At 32.4% G+C, this 19,291-nt stretch overlaps 1 protein-coding gene and 2 pseudogenes across 3 annotated transcripts; all 3 read left to right on the top strand.

The window, feature by feature from the left end:
• The first annotated feature begins 1,927 nt into the window (after positions 1 to 1,927).
• LOC146952641 (uncharacterized) lies at positions 1,928 to 3,017 on the top strand. The gene is made up of 3 exons (XM_085740110.1): positions 1,928 to 1,996; positions 2,112 to 2,326; positions 2,768 to 3,017. Exons 1-3 carry the CDS (start codon positions 1,928 to 1,930, stop codon positions 3,015 to 3,017), a joined length of 534 nt encoding a protein of 177 aa, XP_085596236.1.
• A 7,469-nt stretch (positions 3,018 to 10,486) lies between these two features.
• On the top strand, positions 10,487 to 11,780 carry LOC146952640 (F-box/FBD/LRR-repeat protein At1g13570-like; annotated as a pseudogene). Its single transcript, XR_015024682.1, has 3 exons — positions 10,487 to 11,371; positions 11,561 to 11,716; positions 11,775 to 11,780. The product of XR_015024682.1 is annotated as an F-box/FBD/LRR-repeat protein At1g13570-like (transcript).
• Positions 11,781 to 12,962: 1,182 nt separating this feature from the next.
• LOC146952639 (F-box/FBD/LRR-repeat protein At1g13570-like) lies at positions 12,963 to 15,491 on the top strand (annotated as a pseudogene). Its single transcript, XR_015024680.1, has 4 exons — positions 12,963 to 12,967; positions 13,568 to 14,209; positions 14,399 to 14,554; positions 14,989 to 15,491. The product of XR_015024680.1 is annotated as an F-box/FBD/LRR-repeat protein At1g13570-like (transcript).
• The last annotated feature ends 3,800 nt before the right edge of the window (positions 15,492 to 19,291 follow it).

Below are 19,291 nucleotides of genomic sequence, written 5' to 3'. Positions count from 1 at the left end.
TTCATTAGTCGCGATATTTTTTTGGCACATTATATTGAATTGTGTTTTTATATGATTCAATATTTATTAGAAATGGTTTTAAATTCTTTTTTATTTTAATTTTATAAATATTTTATTATGTTTGATGGGTCATCAAGATCGGAAAATTGCTATCAATAGATAATTTTGAATTTCAGATTTAAATTATAAGACTCTTATAAAAATCTTGTCAAAAAAAAAGACTCTTATAATAAGGATAAAAAAGTATTTGTCTTAAAATCCATCCTCTCCTTCTTGTGAACCAAACATATATGTAATAAAAATTCCACCACTCCTCTTCCTTCCGTTGAACCAGACATATAAACATTAAAACTATCTCCCTCCCCTTCCCTTCCCTCCCGTCTCATCCATTAAAATCCTTCCCATCCACTTCCCTCCATTTGAATCAAACAGGAGAACTAAAACAAAAAGTTGAAATATTCATAGACACCAAAAAACATATATTTAACTGTTAAATGTATTGAAACAAATAATGTTATAATAAAATGAAAAATTATACACTTCATTTTTTTAATGAAATTATACACTTCATTCAAACTATTACAACTAGCGGAAAGACGGACACTATCGTGTCCGTCTGTCCTTTTTACTGCGCCAATTAATTTGTGCGTATATTTTATTATGTTTGTTTGTATAATTTTGGTTATAATTTTTAAATTTTTAAATATTAATGGAAATTATTCGTATATCGAATTATCCTAAATTATTGTCAAAGCATATAACAAAATTATTTATCAGCTAGTTATAATTATAATTTCATCTTTCATATAATTTTATTTAAATCTTTAATTAACAAAATTAGTTAAATCTTATTACCATAGGAACAACGCAACTATAATAGCAACATTATATGTAAATCTTTATTTTATTGTTATATTCAAAATTTTTATGAAAATCTCTCAAAAAAACGAATTATCCATAAATTATTGTCAAAGCATATAACAAAATTATTTATCAGCTAGTTATAATTATAATTTCATCTTTCATATAATTTTATTTAAATCTTTAATTAACAAAATTAGTTAAATCTTATTACCATAAGAACAACGCAACTATAATAGCAACATTATATGTAAATCTTTATTTTATTGTTATATTCAAAAGTTTTATGAAAATCTCTCAAAAAAAAAAAAGTTTTATGAAAATGTTTGTTAAAAATTTAGATAACAAAAGTTAGTTTTTTTTTTACTAACAAATCTGCGAGAATTGTGATAGGGGTTCGTTATTCATAGAAATAGGAGATATATAAATTCAAAACAAATATTGAAAAAAAAGTAAAAGAACAGTAAAATACAGAAAGAGGGAGTACTTTCAGAAGTTGAAGAGAATAGGAGGTGCAAGAGTGGAAAAAGCGTTCCGATCACAAGTAAGTAAGATTGCGGTTTCATAATGTTTAAGCAATTTTAAATATGAATGATGCAGTGTTGAATTTATTTATTTTATAATGCTTGTTACACTTTTGTTTTTCTACATGATTCATGGATAGAGTTTAGTCCTCTACACACCCTTAGTTCTAAAACACAGTATTGAATTGAGTAAAAAAAGGTTACTATTAAAAAAGTTAAAAGAATAATATTATACTTTTCTAGTGATTTGCGTAAGTTTATCTTCTAATATATTCATGTTGCGATTGATAATAAACTTATTGGAACTTAGAAATTTATGCAAACCCTAATATTTTTTTGTCAAGTAGTTTGAGAAATTAACTTTAAAGGTGAATAAGTAGGTGTCCGGAGTTCGAACCTCAGCCCCGCATATATTATGTATTAATTATTATCGCTTAGCTAAATTCACGGAGACCATGCAAACCCTAGTCACTACTTTATAGCTTTATATCACTCTAATGGCAAATTTTCTTTGCAGCATCATGAGACTCACCATGACAAAGATGTCGCTCATTGTGATAATGTGTGGACTAATTTCTTTTATTCTTGGCATTGTTGGTGAAAATAAAAAGGTATTATTTCATACTGCTTAGTAAACTGTTTTAGCATTATAAATTTCTACGAAATTGATTTTGTTACATGAGTTGTTTTTTAATACGAATTATTTGTCACTCTTATATCTTTTAGCCTTCAATGGGAGTTCTTGTACAAGGAAAAGATGCTATGATATGCAATTACCCAAGTGATCCAACAGTGGTATTTGGATATTCTTCTATAGGATTTTTAATGGCATCATCTTTAATGGGTTTGATATCTATATTTTACTCATACAATGGTACATCGGTTCCTCCTTCAGCCTTGTTCAAATACACAACTTTATCTGTCTTCTTCATTATAGCTTTGTAAGTTTCTCAAATCCAACACTCTTCTCATTGTTTTGTATCTATCTATAAAGGTCATTATTTCCTATTTTAAGTGCACACTTAATTCAAATAAATCCTTAACTAAAAAATATTGTAAGTCCACGAGTCTCAACTCAAATGGTCAAAATGCTGAAATCGCTAGGTCAAACGCAACGCCGTGATTGGGTTCAAACCTCTGATTTCTCCACTCATGTGCGTGACTTCTCGAATGACTATTGTCGTTTCGTCTAAAATAGAAAAATTTAAACTTTTTTTTACAAAAATTAAAGTTAAGTATGAAAAAATAAATATATTCTTCGTCTTTATAAATATATGTATCTTCCCACATAACCAAACACTATTCGAGTTAGGATCCTCTCCATTTTACTCACACTATTCATGTTAAACCTAATTGAAACTCACTCATCTTATTTATTTCAGAGCTTGCAGTGCATTGGCTGGTGTAATGACATTATGGCCAACAGTGACAGAGCAACATCATTGGAGACACAATCTCCATCCTACTAATGTCACTACTTCTACTATGCCAGCTTGTCCTACTGCTAAGACTGGTCTCCTGGGTAGTGGGGCATTCTTGTGTCTTAATTCATCACTTTTTTGGCTTTTATCCCTAATGCTGGTAAAAAATGCAAGAGAGGACTATCTTGAAGAGGTGCCTCCCAATGTTTAGTTTTTCAATCAATTTTTATATAGCATCTTGTTTTCTATTTTCTATTTTTCATCATTATATATTCAACTTTATGAATTTTGGGACAACTTATTCAAATATTGTCTCATATATACATTTTATTTTAAAAAAAAATGATTAGCCTAAATACATGTTTTTTAAGTTTTTAATTTGAATTATTCATTTTTATTTTTTAAAAAGTTAATATAAAACTTCTAAAGTGAGCGATTAACAATTTAGAGCTTAAAATGAGTAATATCAAATATTACAGAATAATGCAGCAACATTAAAGGAGAGTTTGCAGGCCATTTAGACCACACTAGACTCGAGATATTAGTCATCACAGTTGCGCGTCGATGATAATTGATTAAAAAAAATAGTTAAAGAATACATCAATGATAATTATTGCATGCATAGTGTGTGTATATAAACAATGTAAGAGATCTCTTGCAGCTTAATCTGATGGTGTACGTAATTTGAATCCAACTATGAGAATTAATGCAATAATGTAATTCTTTTGCGTGGGAGTTTTGCCACCCACTATAGTCTCAACGAACTCGAGAAATTAATCTTTATAGTTGCACGCAGATGATATTCGATTCAAAAATGAAAATCATAGTAAAAGAAGAGTTGATGATTGGTACGAAGTTTATATGATGTTGTCTTAAATTCAAATATTAATTGATTAGTTTCTATGACTGTATCCCATTTAAGATACTTACAATTTCTTTGCTACCATTTTGCCACATCAAGTTGGTCCAATGGACTAAAAAAATTAGGGTTAAATATGTTTTTAGTCCCTCTAAAATTTTAGTTCAACTTTTAGTCCCTAAATTTTTTTCATCTTCACTTTTGGTTCCTCGTTTAAAGTAAACTCATATGTAGAATTCATATTTTTGAATAAATTTTTGCAGAAAAAATTAGAATTTTTTAACAAAACATGAATTTAATATGAATTTTTATATTTTTGACAGTTAAAAATTCATATTTAATTTTTGTTTTGTTAAAAGATTCTAATTTTTTTGGGAAATTATTTTACACATTTCTGCACAATTTCATTATAAAAAAAATACAAAAATTAACTTAAAAATAGAGACTAAAAGTAGTGATTGAAAATTTTATAGGGTCTAAAAGTCGAAGGAAAATTTTATTAGAGGGACTAAAACGAAAAATTGATACATTTATAGAAAAAAAAAACATATTTAACCCAAAAAATTAAGACACATATTCATCATCTTATGAAACCCTCCTATGGACTTGTATGCATTAGTGTTTACACAAATGGTGTTTATTGTGGTTTTTCATTATGGGGTGAATTTGTGAAAGACTGAATTATGTTCTATAACTAAAACTACTATTTTCAAACTTTTTTTTTTTGAAGTACTATTTTCAAACTATTGGTTACTTGGGGATATGATGAAAAATTAATTGGTATGTGGAGAAAAATGGATGGTGTAGATGCTCTTTTAAGCCTCTTTAAGCTCAACATGCACGAACAAAATGCATGCGTAAACCCCTTTTGAAACTACTGTTTCCCACAAAAAAAAAACTAAAAACCCAGAGATGAACAACACAAAAAACCCATACATTACAAGTATCATGGATGAAGAACAAAGATGAAATAAACATACCTTAGTTGATGTTGATGGTCGCGAACGATTCTCCACCCAAGAGCAATTTGCTTGCTTTTCTTTTTCCTCTACCTTTTTCTCAACAGTAGTCAAGATTCTTTCGTGTCCTTTGTGAGGTTAGGATTCTTTCGATTTAATGAATATTTCCATTTAGACAGATAGACACATGAAATAAAATAACAAAAATATATATTTTTATTCCATGAATCTATATCTCTTCAAACAAAAATGTGAGAGGATCTCAACCCTCTTCAACCTCTAATTCTCCATGGCATCTAATAACCAGAAGAAATTTATAAGGCTTTGTTTAAGAGTTTGGAGGACCTTGGAGGACTTTGAAAAATAGGAAAAAGCTTGTGGAAAAAATAAAAAACATTGAAAGGAGAGAGTTTTGATGGTTAATTTTTTATTTATAATACAAATTCCCCTCATTTGGAGAACTCAAAATTTGCATTGAGATATGGTTTATATAAATTTTTCAAATTCAATATAGGTTGTTATAATATTCTTAAAATCTAAAATATATTAAACATATGGATTAATTTATAAAATATTCTTAAAATTTAAAATATATCAAACATATGGATTAATTTATCATTTTCTAAAAAAATTACTCCTTAAAAAAATATGAAAGATTTCTCTATTTTTCTATATATTTTCCAACCCAAACTCTCCATCTCCTCCAAACTAAAGTTGTAAAATATGGGCCGGGTTAATGGGCCGCTCCATTAGCCCACGTTTTGGGTCGGGTCAAGCCTAAAAAAGCTAGCCTATAATACACCAAGCCTTTTGAATTCTGCTCTTCTCCCAACACGTTTTGTTCATTCCCAACCAAACTTTCGAAAATGTCCTTGCGTGAGTTAACTCACGCTAGTGTTAATTCTGCGTGACTTAACTCACGCAACGTGAGTTAACTCAAGCGGGGTGTTTTTTCATGTTTAACACCTGGGTGAGTTAACTCACGCATGAGTATTTTCATGTTTAACTCCTGCGTGAGTTCACTCACGCATGAGTATTTTCGGAAGTTTGGTTGGGAGCGAGCAATTTTTGTTGGAAGAAGAGCATAATTCAGGTTTTTTTGGCCCTATCCCATTTGACCCATGTAAAAACTGGGTTGGGCCGGGTTAGTCCACCGGGCTTCTGGCCGACTAACTTAAATTTATTAATAAAAAATATTTAGCTCAAAGTTTATAAATTATTAAGTTGATTCAATTGAAGTAATATATCTAGATTTAGTTAATATCGAAGTAATATTTTTAGAGTTTAATTAATATTTAATGTTAATACAAAAATTATTTACACTTATGTGTCAATCCAATCATGTTTTAGCATCAAAATAGTTGTGAGTAACTAATATATCAGAAATGCATAAAAAAGAGTGAATAATTAAAAAAAGAAAACTAAAATGGATCGGGCCGGACAGACCCATGACCCACACAGAATTGGACGGGCTTAAAAATGAGTGGCCCAATTTCAAATGAGTTGGACCAAGTTGAACCGTTTAGATTTCTGCTCTTCCCCCAGCACAAAACACTCGCACCCTGCAGCCATGCCCAAAATTCCCCTGCGCTAGTTAACTAGCGCAAGTGTAAACTAATGCGCAATTTAAGTTACGTGGCGCAAGTTAAGTGGCACAAGGTGGCTATTTTTTTATAATTTATTTACTATTTTCAAATTACGTTATTTACTTTATTCTAAATTATTTATTTTCTAAATTATTTGTTCACTTTATTCTAAATTATTTATTTGCTATATTCTAATTTAGTTATGCACTTAAAATAAATACAAATATAAATAAAAGGAAATGACCTAAATCAATATTTATTCATTAAATACAAAATTAGAAAATAAAAGCAAATATAAAATAAAAAGGAATGAACAAAATCGAGGCATATAACAACATCTTATTTTATTCGAATTCACTAGATCTACTTATTTTCTCCCTCTTGGGGTAAAATGTGACCAACCTTCTTGGGGTAAAATAGTGAGCAACATTCTTGGGGAAAATACATCATCAACCCTTGGGCTAAATTTAAATCTGTTTTTTTTTACCCCAAGAAATTCTTTTTACTCAGGGTAAAAAGTTTCTGGGGTTAAAAAAAGCAAATTTAAACTTATCCCAAGGGTCGATCATTTTCCCAAGTCAGCTACTCACTATTTTATCCCGAAGAAGTTTGATCACTTTTATCCCCAAAGATACTATTGACAAAAAAAAAAAAGAAGAAGAAGAGAAATAGAGGGAGAGAGTGAGGAGGGAGGGAAAGTGATATGGTGTGAGGAAATAGGGAAGTCTGGAGGGATATTTATAGGTGGGAATGGTAGTATAGGTTGTAAATACCATTAATGTGGTAAAAAAAACGTGTATAATGAATAAAAAACGTGTAGATTGAATGTTGAAAAACTGACCAAAGACCAAAAAACGTTGTTCTTCAGCTCTGACCACCGGCCAACGTGCGTGAGTTAACTCGCGCACATGCCAGTGGTGCGTGAGTTAAGTCACGCAACGTGACTTAACTCACGCAGGGGTATATTTGGCAACACTGCAGGGTGCGAGTGTTTTGTGCTGGGGGAGAGCAGAAACTAACCATTTATGTCCTCGGTAGGGGTGTTCATGGGTTGGGTCAACCCAAAAAATCTGGTCAAACCCATCCAAAAAACCCAAAAAAATGGGTTGGGTTGGGTAATTGGGTGGGTACGGTTTCTAAAAATGGAAAACCCATAAAAATGTAAAATCAGACCCAAACCCAAAAAGTCCACTTACCCAATAATGTTAATATTTTTTATCTTTATTTTCATAGGGTAGAAGAAAGTTATATTTCCAAAAACATATAAATTGTACCCTATATATTGAAAAATCAAAACATAGTTTGTTGCAAGTATTTTATGATGGAGTTTATTATTTGATATTCCATGATACATAAAATTATAGTAAAATAAGTTAAACATTTTTTTTAAGAAAATTAAAAAGTAGAGTACTATTTTAAAACAAAATTATGAGTACTTGTCATTTAGTCATTTAATATTAAAAAAATAGAAAAATAAGTTTGGTAACCCATTACCCAATCCAACCCAACCCAAAAATTAGTGGGTTTGCTCAAACCCACCAAATAGTATAACGGATGGTTATTTTACTTCACCCTAACCGAAGTATCCTATTTGGTTTGGTTTTGGGTTTGGCCAAACCCAACCCAAACCCACCCACGAACACCCCTAGTCCTCGGGTCGGCTTAGTCCATTTGACAACTCTACTCCAAACTCCTTAAAAAAGAAACCCAAATTTCCTGGAAACCCCTAATTTCCATTTTCAACGAGCTTGGGTATCGTGTTTCAAATTCAAAATCACATTGCTCTATTTTTCAATCCTTACTTTCTCTCATTGCCACCCCCACTTCCTTTTTCTTCCTCGGTAAGATTTTGCATCCTTACTTTTTCACTTGTTGCTTATTTTTTCTTCCCCCTAATTATGTTTTTTTGTTGAAGTAATCACTTCCCAAGTTCACATGCTTCTCCTGGAACTACTCCTCGATCCATAGCTTGACCTGGTAATTCTGAACGAATGAATTATACTGATTTAGTTTAGGTTCCATATATATGCATTTTTTTGTTGTTGTTTTAACCCTCCTGTTGCCGGGGAAAAGGGACTCTGGTAATCTAGAGTTCGGCCAGGTGGTGTAAGTAAAGTCTGACCAACAATTGTTCCACCCATGGTAGTCAAAATCCCGATTTAATCCTAAAACCCTAGGATTTTGTGATTATACTTGCATTTTGGGGGAATCCTGTATAATCCACTTTTCATTGAAACGATTCTACGATTATAGCGGCGGTGGTGGAACTACAAAAGGCAATTTTAGTTGTTGTTTTGTTTGAGACTTATGACTTTGATTTAACATATTAATTACATAAGTACTCCCTCCGGTCCTATTTACAAGAGAAAATTGACTTTTTAATACATAATAATGTATGTATCTAGTCAAGAACCTAAACCAAATACATAAATTATTTAATGTATCTAAAAAGTAAATTGTCTCTTGTAAATAGGACCGGAGGGAGTATTTCAAGTGTTATGTTGTTGGTATTTGAGTTTAAGTGGGTTTATTTTAAGTTTTAATTGTGTAAGTGTTATGCAACTATGCTATTATGTAAGTTATGCTTGTGAATTTAAATTTACACAAGTATTTCAAGTGGTATTTTTTGTCTTACCTATGCTGTTTTATATGCATATATTTGAGTTTAATGTATCATTCTACAGTTTATGAATTTAGTCCCCATTATACGTAAAATCCCGATTTTGACTATCATGTTATTTAGGAGAAAAAACACACTATTATAATTTTTTAACACAATTTTAATCAAAAAACAAGTTTTTAAATAAAAGAAATACTCATGAAGCATGGGAGGGATCTATTGGGAGAGATATAGATGTGAAGAGTTCATTTTTCTCAGGTTATTTTTTATCATTTAAAATAATCTAGTTTATTTAAAATACACCTCGTGTATTTTAAATACACCTCGTGTTGTAACCAAAAAAAAAAATACACCTCGTGTCTATCTATATTAGTGAAGACCTCATTTTGTTCTTTTGAGAAATGGAAAGAATCTCAATTCATCGATACACAAACCAAAACCTACCCTTACAGTATCTCTTACACTTGCAAAAGGTTTCCAATGCTGTCACACAACATAGCTCTAATATACAATTATGATATTATAGAAAACGTTTATTGTAACCGCACACTTTTGAATTTAGAAGAGTGACTTGTGTTTTAATGTGGACCTAGCAAAAATTCTTGTATACATACATGCATGCTTAGTTTGTTTTTTGATTCTTGTATGTACCCTTTGTTTGAATACGAATATGTATCAAAAGGGAAGAAAACAAACAATGTCTACTCCCCGAAAAGTGAATGATGCGGAGCCGGATAGAATTAGTTGTTTACCAGGGCATGTAATAGATCAGATTCTGTCACACTTGCCAATTGGGGAGGCAGTGAGCACAAGTGTTTTATCCAGCAAATGGAGGTACAATTGGACCACACAGGGGCGGTATCACCGCCCGGCGACCCCGGGAGGTCGCCCGGGCTCGATCGATAATTTTTGCGCATTAGACCAACCCAAAAGCACATTAACACACTTACAAAAAGAAAAATTTGGGCAAAATCTGAAATTTCTCACACGCAAACAGGCTCGGAAAAGATATTTACCTTCTAATTTTATTTAGCACACTATTGATGGGTTGATCTCTCTTATTTTAACGGGTTAATTGTTCAAATTGACCCTGTAATATACGTTATGTCTGAAAAATGACCCTGTCAAATACAAAACATATATTCTAGCATTGTAACTTGAATTTCTTCTTATTTTTGACCACCCTATAATATACGCGTAGTCTAAAAACGTGACCTACATGTTGAATTTTTCCACTATTTTTTTCATACATGTTTAGCACGTTAAAATATAACTTTACACAAAATTAAATTTCTTCGACCAGTGATAAATTAATTATGAATTTTTATTCCCTCATAATTATGAATTTCTTAAACAATTTATAATTAATTTGTATCTTGTTTAAAAACTACAAAATTTCATTGTGAAGGTTCTTATCATGTTCTAGTCATGCCTACAAAATTAGGGAACTAAATTTGACTTGTGAGTATACGCTTACGCGGAACAAAATTTCAATTTTGCATGTTTTGGCTGAAAAATCAAAATAAATTTAAACGACTTCGAAATGCTATGAAACTTTACAGATCTTTTTTATGTATTTTGATAGATGTCTCTACAAATAATGAACTCAAAATTCGATTTATAGGTCGAGATTTCCATAGTTTTATTTTATGAGTTTTTGACACTTTAAAAATTCATAATTAATTTGTCGTTTGTCGAAAATTTATAATTTTTTTCTGTGTAAAGCCATATTTTAACGTTCTTAACTCGCCTCTTTTATTTCAATTTATGACTGTTTATATATTATGTCACATATTTGCGATAAATTTTTTTCCCGGGCTCCATAAATTTCCTGGCTCCGCCACTGGGACCACACTACCAGATCTTGTGTTTGATAGTCATTGTCTCTGCAGCTTTCCAAGATCGTTCAGTTATTAATAAAAAGCTCAAAAGAAATATTGATCACGTACTCTTACTTCATTTTGGGCAAATCAACAAGTTCAAGCTCTCCCAGGCAGATCTCATTAGTGCGACTGCTAGTGATAGATGGTCTATTAAAGAGACCATCTATCTAGAAGGTCTATCAAAGAGCTTGAGCTCGAAAACAGGACAACCCTATAGGATACCTTGGTGCTTATTTTCTTGTCAAAGTTTACATCATATAACCTTATATAATTGTTTGCTTAAACCTCCATCGACTATTGAAGGCTTTAAAAACTTGAAAAGTCTTAATTTGGATCACATTACAATGGCTCAAGATGCTTTTGAGAACTTGATATCCGGTTGCCCTCTACTTGACAAATTGAGACTGGTAGAACTCAATGGTTTCACCCAAATTAACATTCACGCACCAAATCTCAAGTTTTAGAGTTCGAGGGTGAATTTGAGGATATTAGCTTTGACAACACTTTCCAATTAGCTGAGGTACATGTTGATTTAAATTTGTATTTGAACTCTGAAAGCAAGCAAAGTAGATTGCATGGATGCTCCAACAACTTGCTCAATTTTTTTGCTCATCTACATCAAGTACAATACTTGGATATTAACAACTATTTTGTAAAGGTATAATGCTTGAACATCTGAATGTTAAATTTGACAGTCGAAGTGACTCACCTAATATCGTTTAGTTTCCCCCACCCCCAAATCCCTACAAATTTAAAATGAACCTCAATCATGAGTATGCAACTCTTGATCTGCAAGTATTAAAAACATCATATTCTGATTTATAGCAATTTTTCTTTTGTACTTCAGTATTTAGCTGCAGGTGTTGTGCCAAAAATGCTTCCTACACCTTGTCTTAATATAACATATCTTTGGTTAACCATAAACTTCAACGACTTGAAGGAAATTTCAGCCGCTCTATGAGTGTTTAGAAGCTCACCTAATCTTAAAGAACTACATATATTGGTGAGTGCTCATTTAGTTTGGCTTGACTTTGTTTTTGCTTTTGTGTCATGTTTTTCAGCTCTAGAATTTGAAAACGTTGTCTGCCTTAAAGTATTTGTCTAGTGCCTTTCAAGTTGCCAATCTAGTATTGGAAGTTTGATTCTAAAACTTGTACACTTGAGTTACAAATAGAACTTATGAGTTAGGCTCAATTTAGTGTAGTAGAGTCCTCTAAATTAGAGACTCATGTACCTTCTTTTTCATCTTTTATCAATCAATATACTCTTTATCTGTCCTTTTTGTACGAACCTCTCCTCTTTGATTTTTGGATTTGTAACAATTGTGTGTATGCAGGACATGTGAAGTAGTCTGTTGAGTTTTAATATACTCTATGTCTCTCTTATGCATACTATCTTTCTTCCTTTGATCCATGAATTTGTAACGATTGCATGTAGGCACGCATTGAGGAGCAAAGTGTCCCTTTGACGCCCGACTCCTATTGTTGGGAAGATATCTTTTCCCTACATGTAGGGAAGATATCTTTTCCCTACATGTTGAATTTTTTCACTATTTTTTTCATACATGTTTAGCATGTTAAAATATAACTTTACACAAAAAATTAAATTTCTTCGACCAGTGATAAATTAATTATGAATTTTTATTCCCTCATAATTATGAATTTCTTAAACAATTTATAATTAATTTGTATCTTGTTTAAAAACTACAAAATTTCATTGTGAAGGTTCTTATCATGTTCTAGTCATGCCTACAAAATTAGGGAACTAAATTTGACTTGTGAGTATACGCTTACGCGGAACAAAATTTCAATTTTGCACGTTTTGGCTGAAAAATCAAAATAAATTTAAACGACTTCGAAATGCTATGAAACTTTACAGATCTTTTTTATGTATTTTGATAGATGTCTCTGCAAATAATGAACTCAAAATTCGATTTATAGGTCGAGATTTCCATAGTTTTATTTTATGAGTTTTTGACACTTTAAAAATTCATAATTAATTTGTCGTTTGTCGAAAAATTATAATTTTTTCTGTGTAAAGCCATATTTTAACGTTCTTAACTCGCCTCTTTTATTTCAATTTATGACTGTTTATATATTATGTCACATATTTGCGATAAATTTTTTTCCCAGGCTCCATAAATTTCCTGGCTCCGCCACTGGGACCACACTACCAGATCTTGTGTTTGATAGTCATTGTGTCTCTGCAGCTTTCCAAGATCGTTCAGTTATTAAGAAAAGAAAAATGCTATGTGGTGCGAAAGTAAATCCGTTGGATTTGAGCGAATGGATTGTTTGCTTCCAAATGTTTTGATCCCTTAAGTTTTTTTTTTTTTTTTTTTTTTTTTTTTTTTTTTTCATTTTGATCTTTTAAATTACAAACATTTGACAATTTGATTTTTAAGTTTTTTCAGTTTAATTAGTCTTTTTTTTAGGAATCATTTTGGTCATTTAACTTATAAACATCTGTGTTATAAATTTTTGACACTTTACTCCTTTTTATCTGGACCATTTCAGTTCGTTTGGTGATGTTGACCTGAAACTTTAGAGATTTTATAACATAAAACCAAAATGTCTAACATTTCGAAAAAAAAAATGTCTACATTTATAACTTAAAAGATCAAGATAAAACTAAAAACATCAAAAGTATCAAATTGTGTAAAGTTGGATGTAACCAAATTTTTTTTTGTAACGTTGGTAGCCTAAGGCCATAAGGGACCACACTGAAACAAAACAAAATTAAGAGATCAAAATTAAAACCTGTTAAAAAAAAAGAAGAGGTCAAAATTAAAAATTGTTTGCACGTTGATTACTAGTTCGTGTGATTTGTGCGAAAAATAATTCGCACCATATAGCACCGTTGTTAAGAAAAAGCTCAAAAGAAATATTGATCACGTACTCTTACTTCATTCTGGGCAAATCAACAAGTTCAAGCTCTCCCAGGCAGATCTCATTAGTGCGACTGCTAGTGATAGATGGTCTATTAAAGAGACCATCTATCTAGAAGGTCTATCAAAGAGCTTGTGCTCGAAATCTGGACAGGACAACCCTATAGGATACCTTGGTGCTTATTTTCTTGTCAAAGTTTACATCATATAACCTTATATAATTGTTTGCTTAAACCTCCATCGACTATTGAAGGCTTTAAAAACTTGAAAAGTCTTAATTTGGATCACATTACAATGGCTCAAGATGCTTTTGAGAACTTGATATCCGGTTGCCCTCTACTTGACAAATTGAGACTGGTAGAACTCGATGGTTTCACCCAAATTAACATTCACGCACCAAATCTCAAGTTTTTAGAGTTCGAGGGTGAATTTGAGGATATTAGCTTTGACAACACTTTCCAATTAGCTGAGGTATATGTTGATTTAAATTTGTATTTGAACTCTGAAAGCAAGCAAAGTAGATTGCATGGATGCTCCAACAACTTGCTCAATTTTTTTGCTCATCTACATCAAGTACAATACTTGGATATTAACAACTATTTTGTAAAGGTATAATGCTTGAACATCTGAATGTTAAATTTGACCGTCGAAGTGACTCACCTAATATCGTTTAGTTTCCCCCACCCCCAAATCCCTACAAATTTAAAATGAACCACAATTATGTGTATGCAACTCTTGATCTGCAAGTATTAAAAACATCATATTCTGATTTATAGCAATTTTTCTTTTGTACTTCAGTATTTAGCTGCAGGTGTTGTGCCAAAAATGCTTCCTACACCTTGTCTTAATATAACATATCTTTGGTTAACCATAAACTTCAACGACTTGAAGGAAATTTCAGCCGCTCTATGAGTGTTTAGAAGCTCACCTAATCTTAAAGAACTGCATATATTGGTGAGTGCTCATTTAGTTTGGCTTGACTTTGTTTTTGCTTTTGTGTCATGTTTTTCAGCTCTAGAATTTGAAAACGTTGTCTGCCTTAAAGTATTTGTCTAGTGCCTTTCAAGTTGCCAATCTAGTATTGGAAGTTTGATTCTAAAACTTGTACACTTGAGTTACAAATAGAACTTATGAGTTAGGCTCAATTTAGTGTAGTAGAGTCCTCTAAATTAGAGACTCATGTACCTTCTTTTTCATCTTTTATCAATCAATATACTCTTTATCTGTCCTTTTTGTACGAACCTCCCCTCTTTGATTTTTGGATTTGTAACAATTGTGTGTATGCAGGACATGTGAAGTAGTCTGTTGAGTTTTAATATACTCTATGTCTCTCTTATGCATACTATCTTTCTTCCTTTGATCCATGAATTTGTAACGATTGCATGTAGGCACGCATTGAGGAGCAAAGTGTCCCTTTGACGCCCGACTCCTATTGTTGGGAAGATATCTTTTCGGGACCAGCCATGCCCATCGGAGTGCAACATGTGTGGATAGATGACATCTGTGGTAAAATATCTGAATTAGATTTTATCAGGTTTCTACTTCTATATTCTCCGGTCCTAGAACACATGACTGTGAAGCCTGTTTCACACCTCGGAATGGAGGTGGTGTTAAAATTATTGCAGTTCAAGAGGGCCTCAGAACAAGCTGAAGTGATTTATGATGTGGAAGTCTCTGAATAATGTTTTTTTTATTCAATTCTTAAATGCATATTACCATTTTGTCTCTTTTTGATGAACCAAGAATCAAGAATGGTCACCGTTCATGACTTCAGTTGTATCTTTATAGACAAATGTTACTTTGGTTATTCTACAATGTATGTGAATCTTGTAAATTTCGGGATACTTTGTTCATTTTCATTTCATAAAAAAAGGAGACAAATAACTATGAATTTCGATTGTGTTGTTTACAGAAAAGTAGGGAAACATATAATAGATTCAATAAATGTTTTTAAATTCGTCTTCTTAAGGAAAGGGAACATACAATTCTCAGAAGATATATGCTCAAGCTGTCATAAAACAAGTCTCCATGACTCGAACCCATTACTGGAATAACCAAAAAGTTAAATTATCCCTAAAGATTTGATATATAGTAACTTTTAATACTCCTATGTCCTAATATGTTTGTAATTCCTGTTTTATTTGTAACACAAAAAGACATTATTAGAAGATCGTTAAAAAACAAATTGCATAATAGAATAGGAGATGATGTGAACATAATTCAATTGATAGGAACATTGTGTTATATAATGTGACAAAGTGACAAAATTTAAGTGTCTGAATGCCCTATCTTTCACATCTTTGTAACTTTGAAGATGTCAAAGTTATTGTTTAACTGAAGCTAATATGTCAATCTAAATCGAACGGACATAGTAACAAGACGGAAAATCAAAATAACACTGCACCAAAACGGCAAGCAAAACGTGTCACACTAAGTTGACAAAATCACAAAGGAAAAAAACAAATATATGTGATAATCAGTTATTTAAATAAAAGGGCGAGAAAAAAAACTATTTTGATGGTGGAAAAAAATGGCCTTAAACCACACCCCTTATCAAGTGGATGAAGAAGGTGAAGGGGCAAAGAGAAAAGAAGGAGGCGGCTACGATACCCCTTATTTATTGTTAATAAGAAGGAGGGTCCAACATGTCCTTAGACCCGATCAAATCAAGTGCTTTGAGTTAAATATGTTAGAGATCAAAATACAAATTTTAGGGTTGAGGGTGAGTCTTGCTAACCCATATTAGATGTTACGTAAATGTCTTTCGAACACAAGTTTCGACACTTTTGAATTTTCCATCATATAAACTACATTTTGTTACGTTTTGAATTTTTTATTATTATTAGAATATGAATAATCAACTATGGTTAGTTGATAGGTAAACTAGAGTTAGTTAGAGTTAGTTACATAACTAAACTCTATATATAGGAACACTCATGTATCATTTCATATCTTTTATTCATTTGCATCTTTGTGATGACTCCTAGAGAGAACTATACAATCTATCTCTCCATTGCATTTGATCTAGAACCATGGAATCCTCTAATTCATAACATGGTATCAGAGCGCTATGGAGATAGCGAATTTGATCCAGTTTCTGATGAAGAAGAAGATTCCGATGGTGATGAACAAGAAGATCTTGAAGCTTCCGCATCAGAAAATTCTTGTTCTTCTGCTTCGCAAGCTTCGATTGTTTTCGGCAGTTTCGACGGTTCCGTTTCCACTCCTGTTTCTTCACCCTGGATCGCACCAGAAATTGATGGATTCACCATCAAGATCGGTGAAGTTCCTTGTTTTCTGGAAGATTCTTGTTGCATCGATCACGAATCTGTTTTTGATGCTTCAGCAGAAAACCAGCAAACATCATTTCTTGATTCGGAGTTGATCGTCTCTGCCAAATCAACGAATTCGACGCATCGCGAATCTGAGTTCAACATTTCTGAAGCCGTCGCCAAGAACTCGAAGCATCGCATCATCAACATAAATTTCTCATGCTCTGGACCTGTTTACGACGCCTCTGCCTTCGTCGGAAAACAGGATCAAACGGTAATTGCAGTCAAGAATCAGTTTCAATGCTTCGATCTACATGACGAACACATCATCGATTTCGATCCCGGCGGAAACCTTTGCGGTTCGTTGTCCTCTTCTCTGTCAAATTTCATTTCAATGTTGTTCTCTGTTTGCGTTTTCGTTTTCGATCCTGGTGGAAGAATTTCTTGGTTCTTGCTGTTCGTTGTTTGCAAAGCTTCAACTCAGAATCAATTGTGGAAGATACCTTAGGATGAAGAGAGAGTATGCGAAGAAGAATTGATTTCAGTATGCATCACATCATGTCCATAATCACGTTTTTCTTATTCTTGTTTCTGGAAAAGAACCATGTTTTTAAACTGAAGCAGAAAAAGCGCTTTTGGGATAAGCTGTTTATGGTTCAGCTGCGTGATTAAATGAGTTGTTTTTGGATAAATTGCATTTTGCATAAGTTGTTCTTGGTTCAAAAGCGCTTCTGCATAACATCAAGAGGATATTTGCACTTTCTTGTTTCATGCTATAGAGTATAGAACCTTTACAGATGCACGTTTTGAATCAGTTACTTTGCATCAGATTATGGAAAAGTGATTTTCAAAAGCCACGTTTGGTACAAACCGTTTTGGTGAAGAATGTTCAGTTAGCAGTTTGTGTTTCTCCTTCGTTCTGGTGTTTAGAGCTTTGGCTATGGGAGGATCAGAATTTCACATTGGGCCTGGGCTACCTTTTTTTTTTTTTTTCTATAAGTTTTTGTCATTTGCTAGTTTTACCCCCATTTTAGTTAGTTACTTTAGTATGAATAATCATTGTAATTTCATTGTATTTCAAACTCAAATTGGTGAATTTTTCCCATTTTGAGTTTGAGGGGGACTATTAGAATATGAATAATCAACTATGGTTAGTTGATAGGTAAACTAGAGTTAGTAGCTTGGTTAAGAGTTAGTTAGAGTTAGTTACATAACTAAACTCTATATATAGGAACACTCATGTATCATTTCATATCTTTTATTCATTTGCATCTTTGTGATGACTCCTAGAGAGAACTATACAATCTATCTCTCCATTGCATTTGATCTAGAACAATGGAATCCTCTAATTCATAACAATTATCCCTTTCACTTACCTTTAATTCAAAACACACTAGTTCGAAAGCACACTATCTACTATATCGGCATACGGTGTCGTGATTGTATCCAAATGACAACACTCTAAAAGTTTTACTCGTGCTTTATGTTTAGAGTGAGTAATAATTCCTTCATTTTCCATGTAGACAAGTCCGTTCTTGGACAAGTGCAATGAGCTCTATGGAACCAGGCCTCCAATTCACGGAGGCCTCAAATAATATTTGTAGGAATATCGGTATAATTGTCTGGGTGTAAGATAAAAAAATAACACTTTTACCTACGGACAAAATAAGTCAATACATGTCATTTTTCTGTAGATGAAAGTCAGGAAGACACCAATTTTGCCGTCAATTATTCATTGTCCATATGTAAGTGTCTAATTGCTTGTAGGTAAAAGTCATGTTTGAATATTTTTTTGATAAAGGCACAAGAAAACAATAAAAGGCATGAGAGGGCCTGAACCATATACAGATAGAAAATACACATGAGAAAGCAAACCAAGACTATTCCTAAGAAGCAAAGAAACTTCAGACATCTAGCTTAAGCTTTGCTTTTAATCCAATGAAACTTGAACTGCTAAACAAGGAAATGCAGCCCTGTTCACCGACAAATCTAATCAAACCTATCTCACAAAGATAGATTTAACAACCACCCAAAAACTGCTCATATATTTAACTAAAACTTAAGGAAAATGCTATTTTGTACGGATGTATTGGGCAAGAATTTTCACGGACACGTGAAATCATCATATTCGCACGCGGTGCAGTTCTATCCAATAAAAAAAAACAAAATTAATGCTACGGACAACTTGTGTTGTTTTGTGTGTGAACCTGTTTAATATTTGTTTTGTTCTACATCCTTCTTCTGATTATTCAACATCAGAATTACACAACCCATCCAACAACTCCATCAATCTCACTGAAGATTTTTTTTTCACAAACTAGCATTTTTGTTCTGTTACTCACATCAACCATGGTTGGACTTGGTGAGATTCACCTTTCTCTCACTAGAAATTGTCACTTCTCTCCAACTTCCCGACCGT

This window comes from Medicago sativa, chromosome 1 (genome assembly GCF_051527215.1).
Source record: "Medicago sativa cultivar Bolivia chromosome 1, Bolivia_mono, whole genome shotgun sequence".
Classification (NCBI taxonomy): Eukaryota; Viridiplantae; Streptophyta; class Magnoliopsida; order Fabales; family Fabaceae; genus Medicago; species Medicago sativa.
The sequence above is the reverse complement of the archived record's forward strand: the minus strand, read 5'-3'. Positions and strand labels throughout refer to the sequence as shown.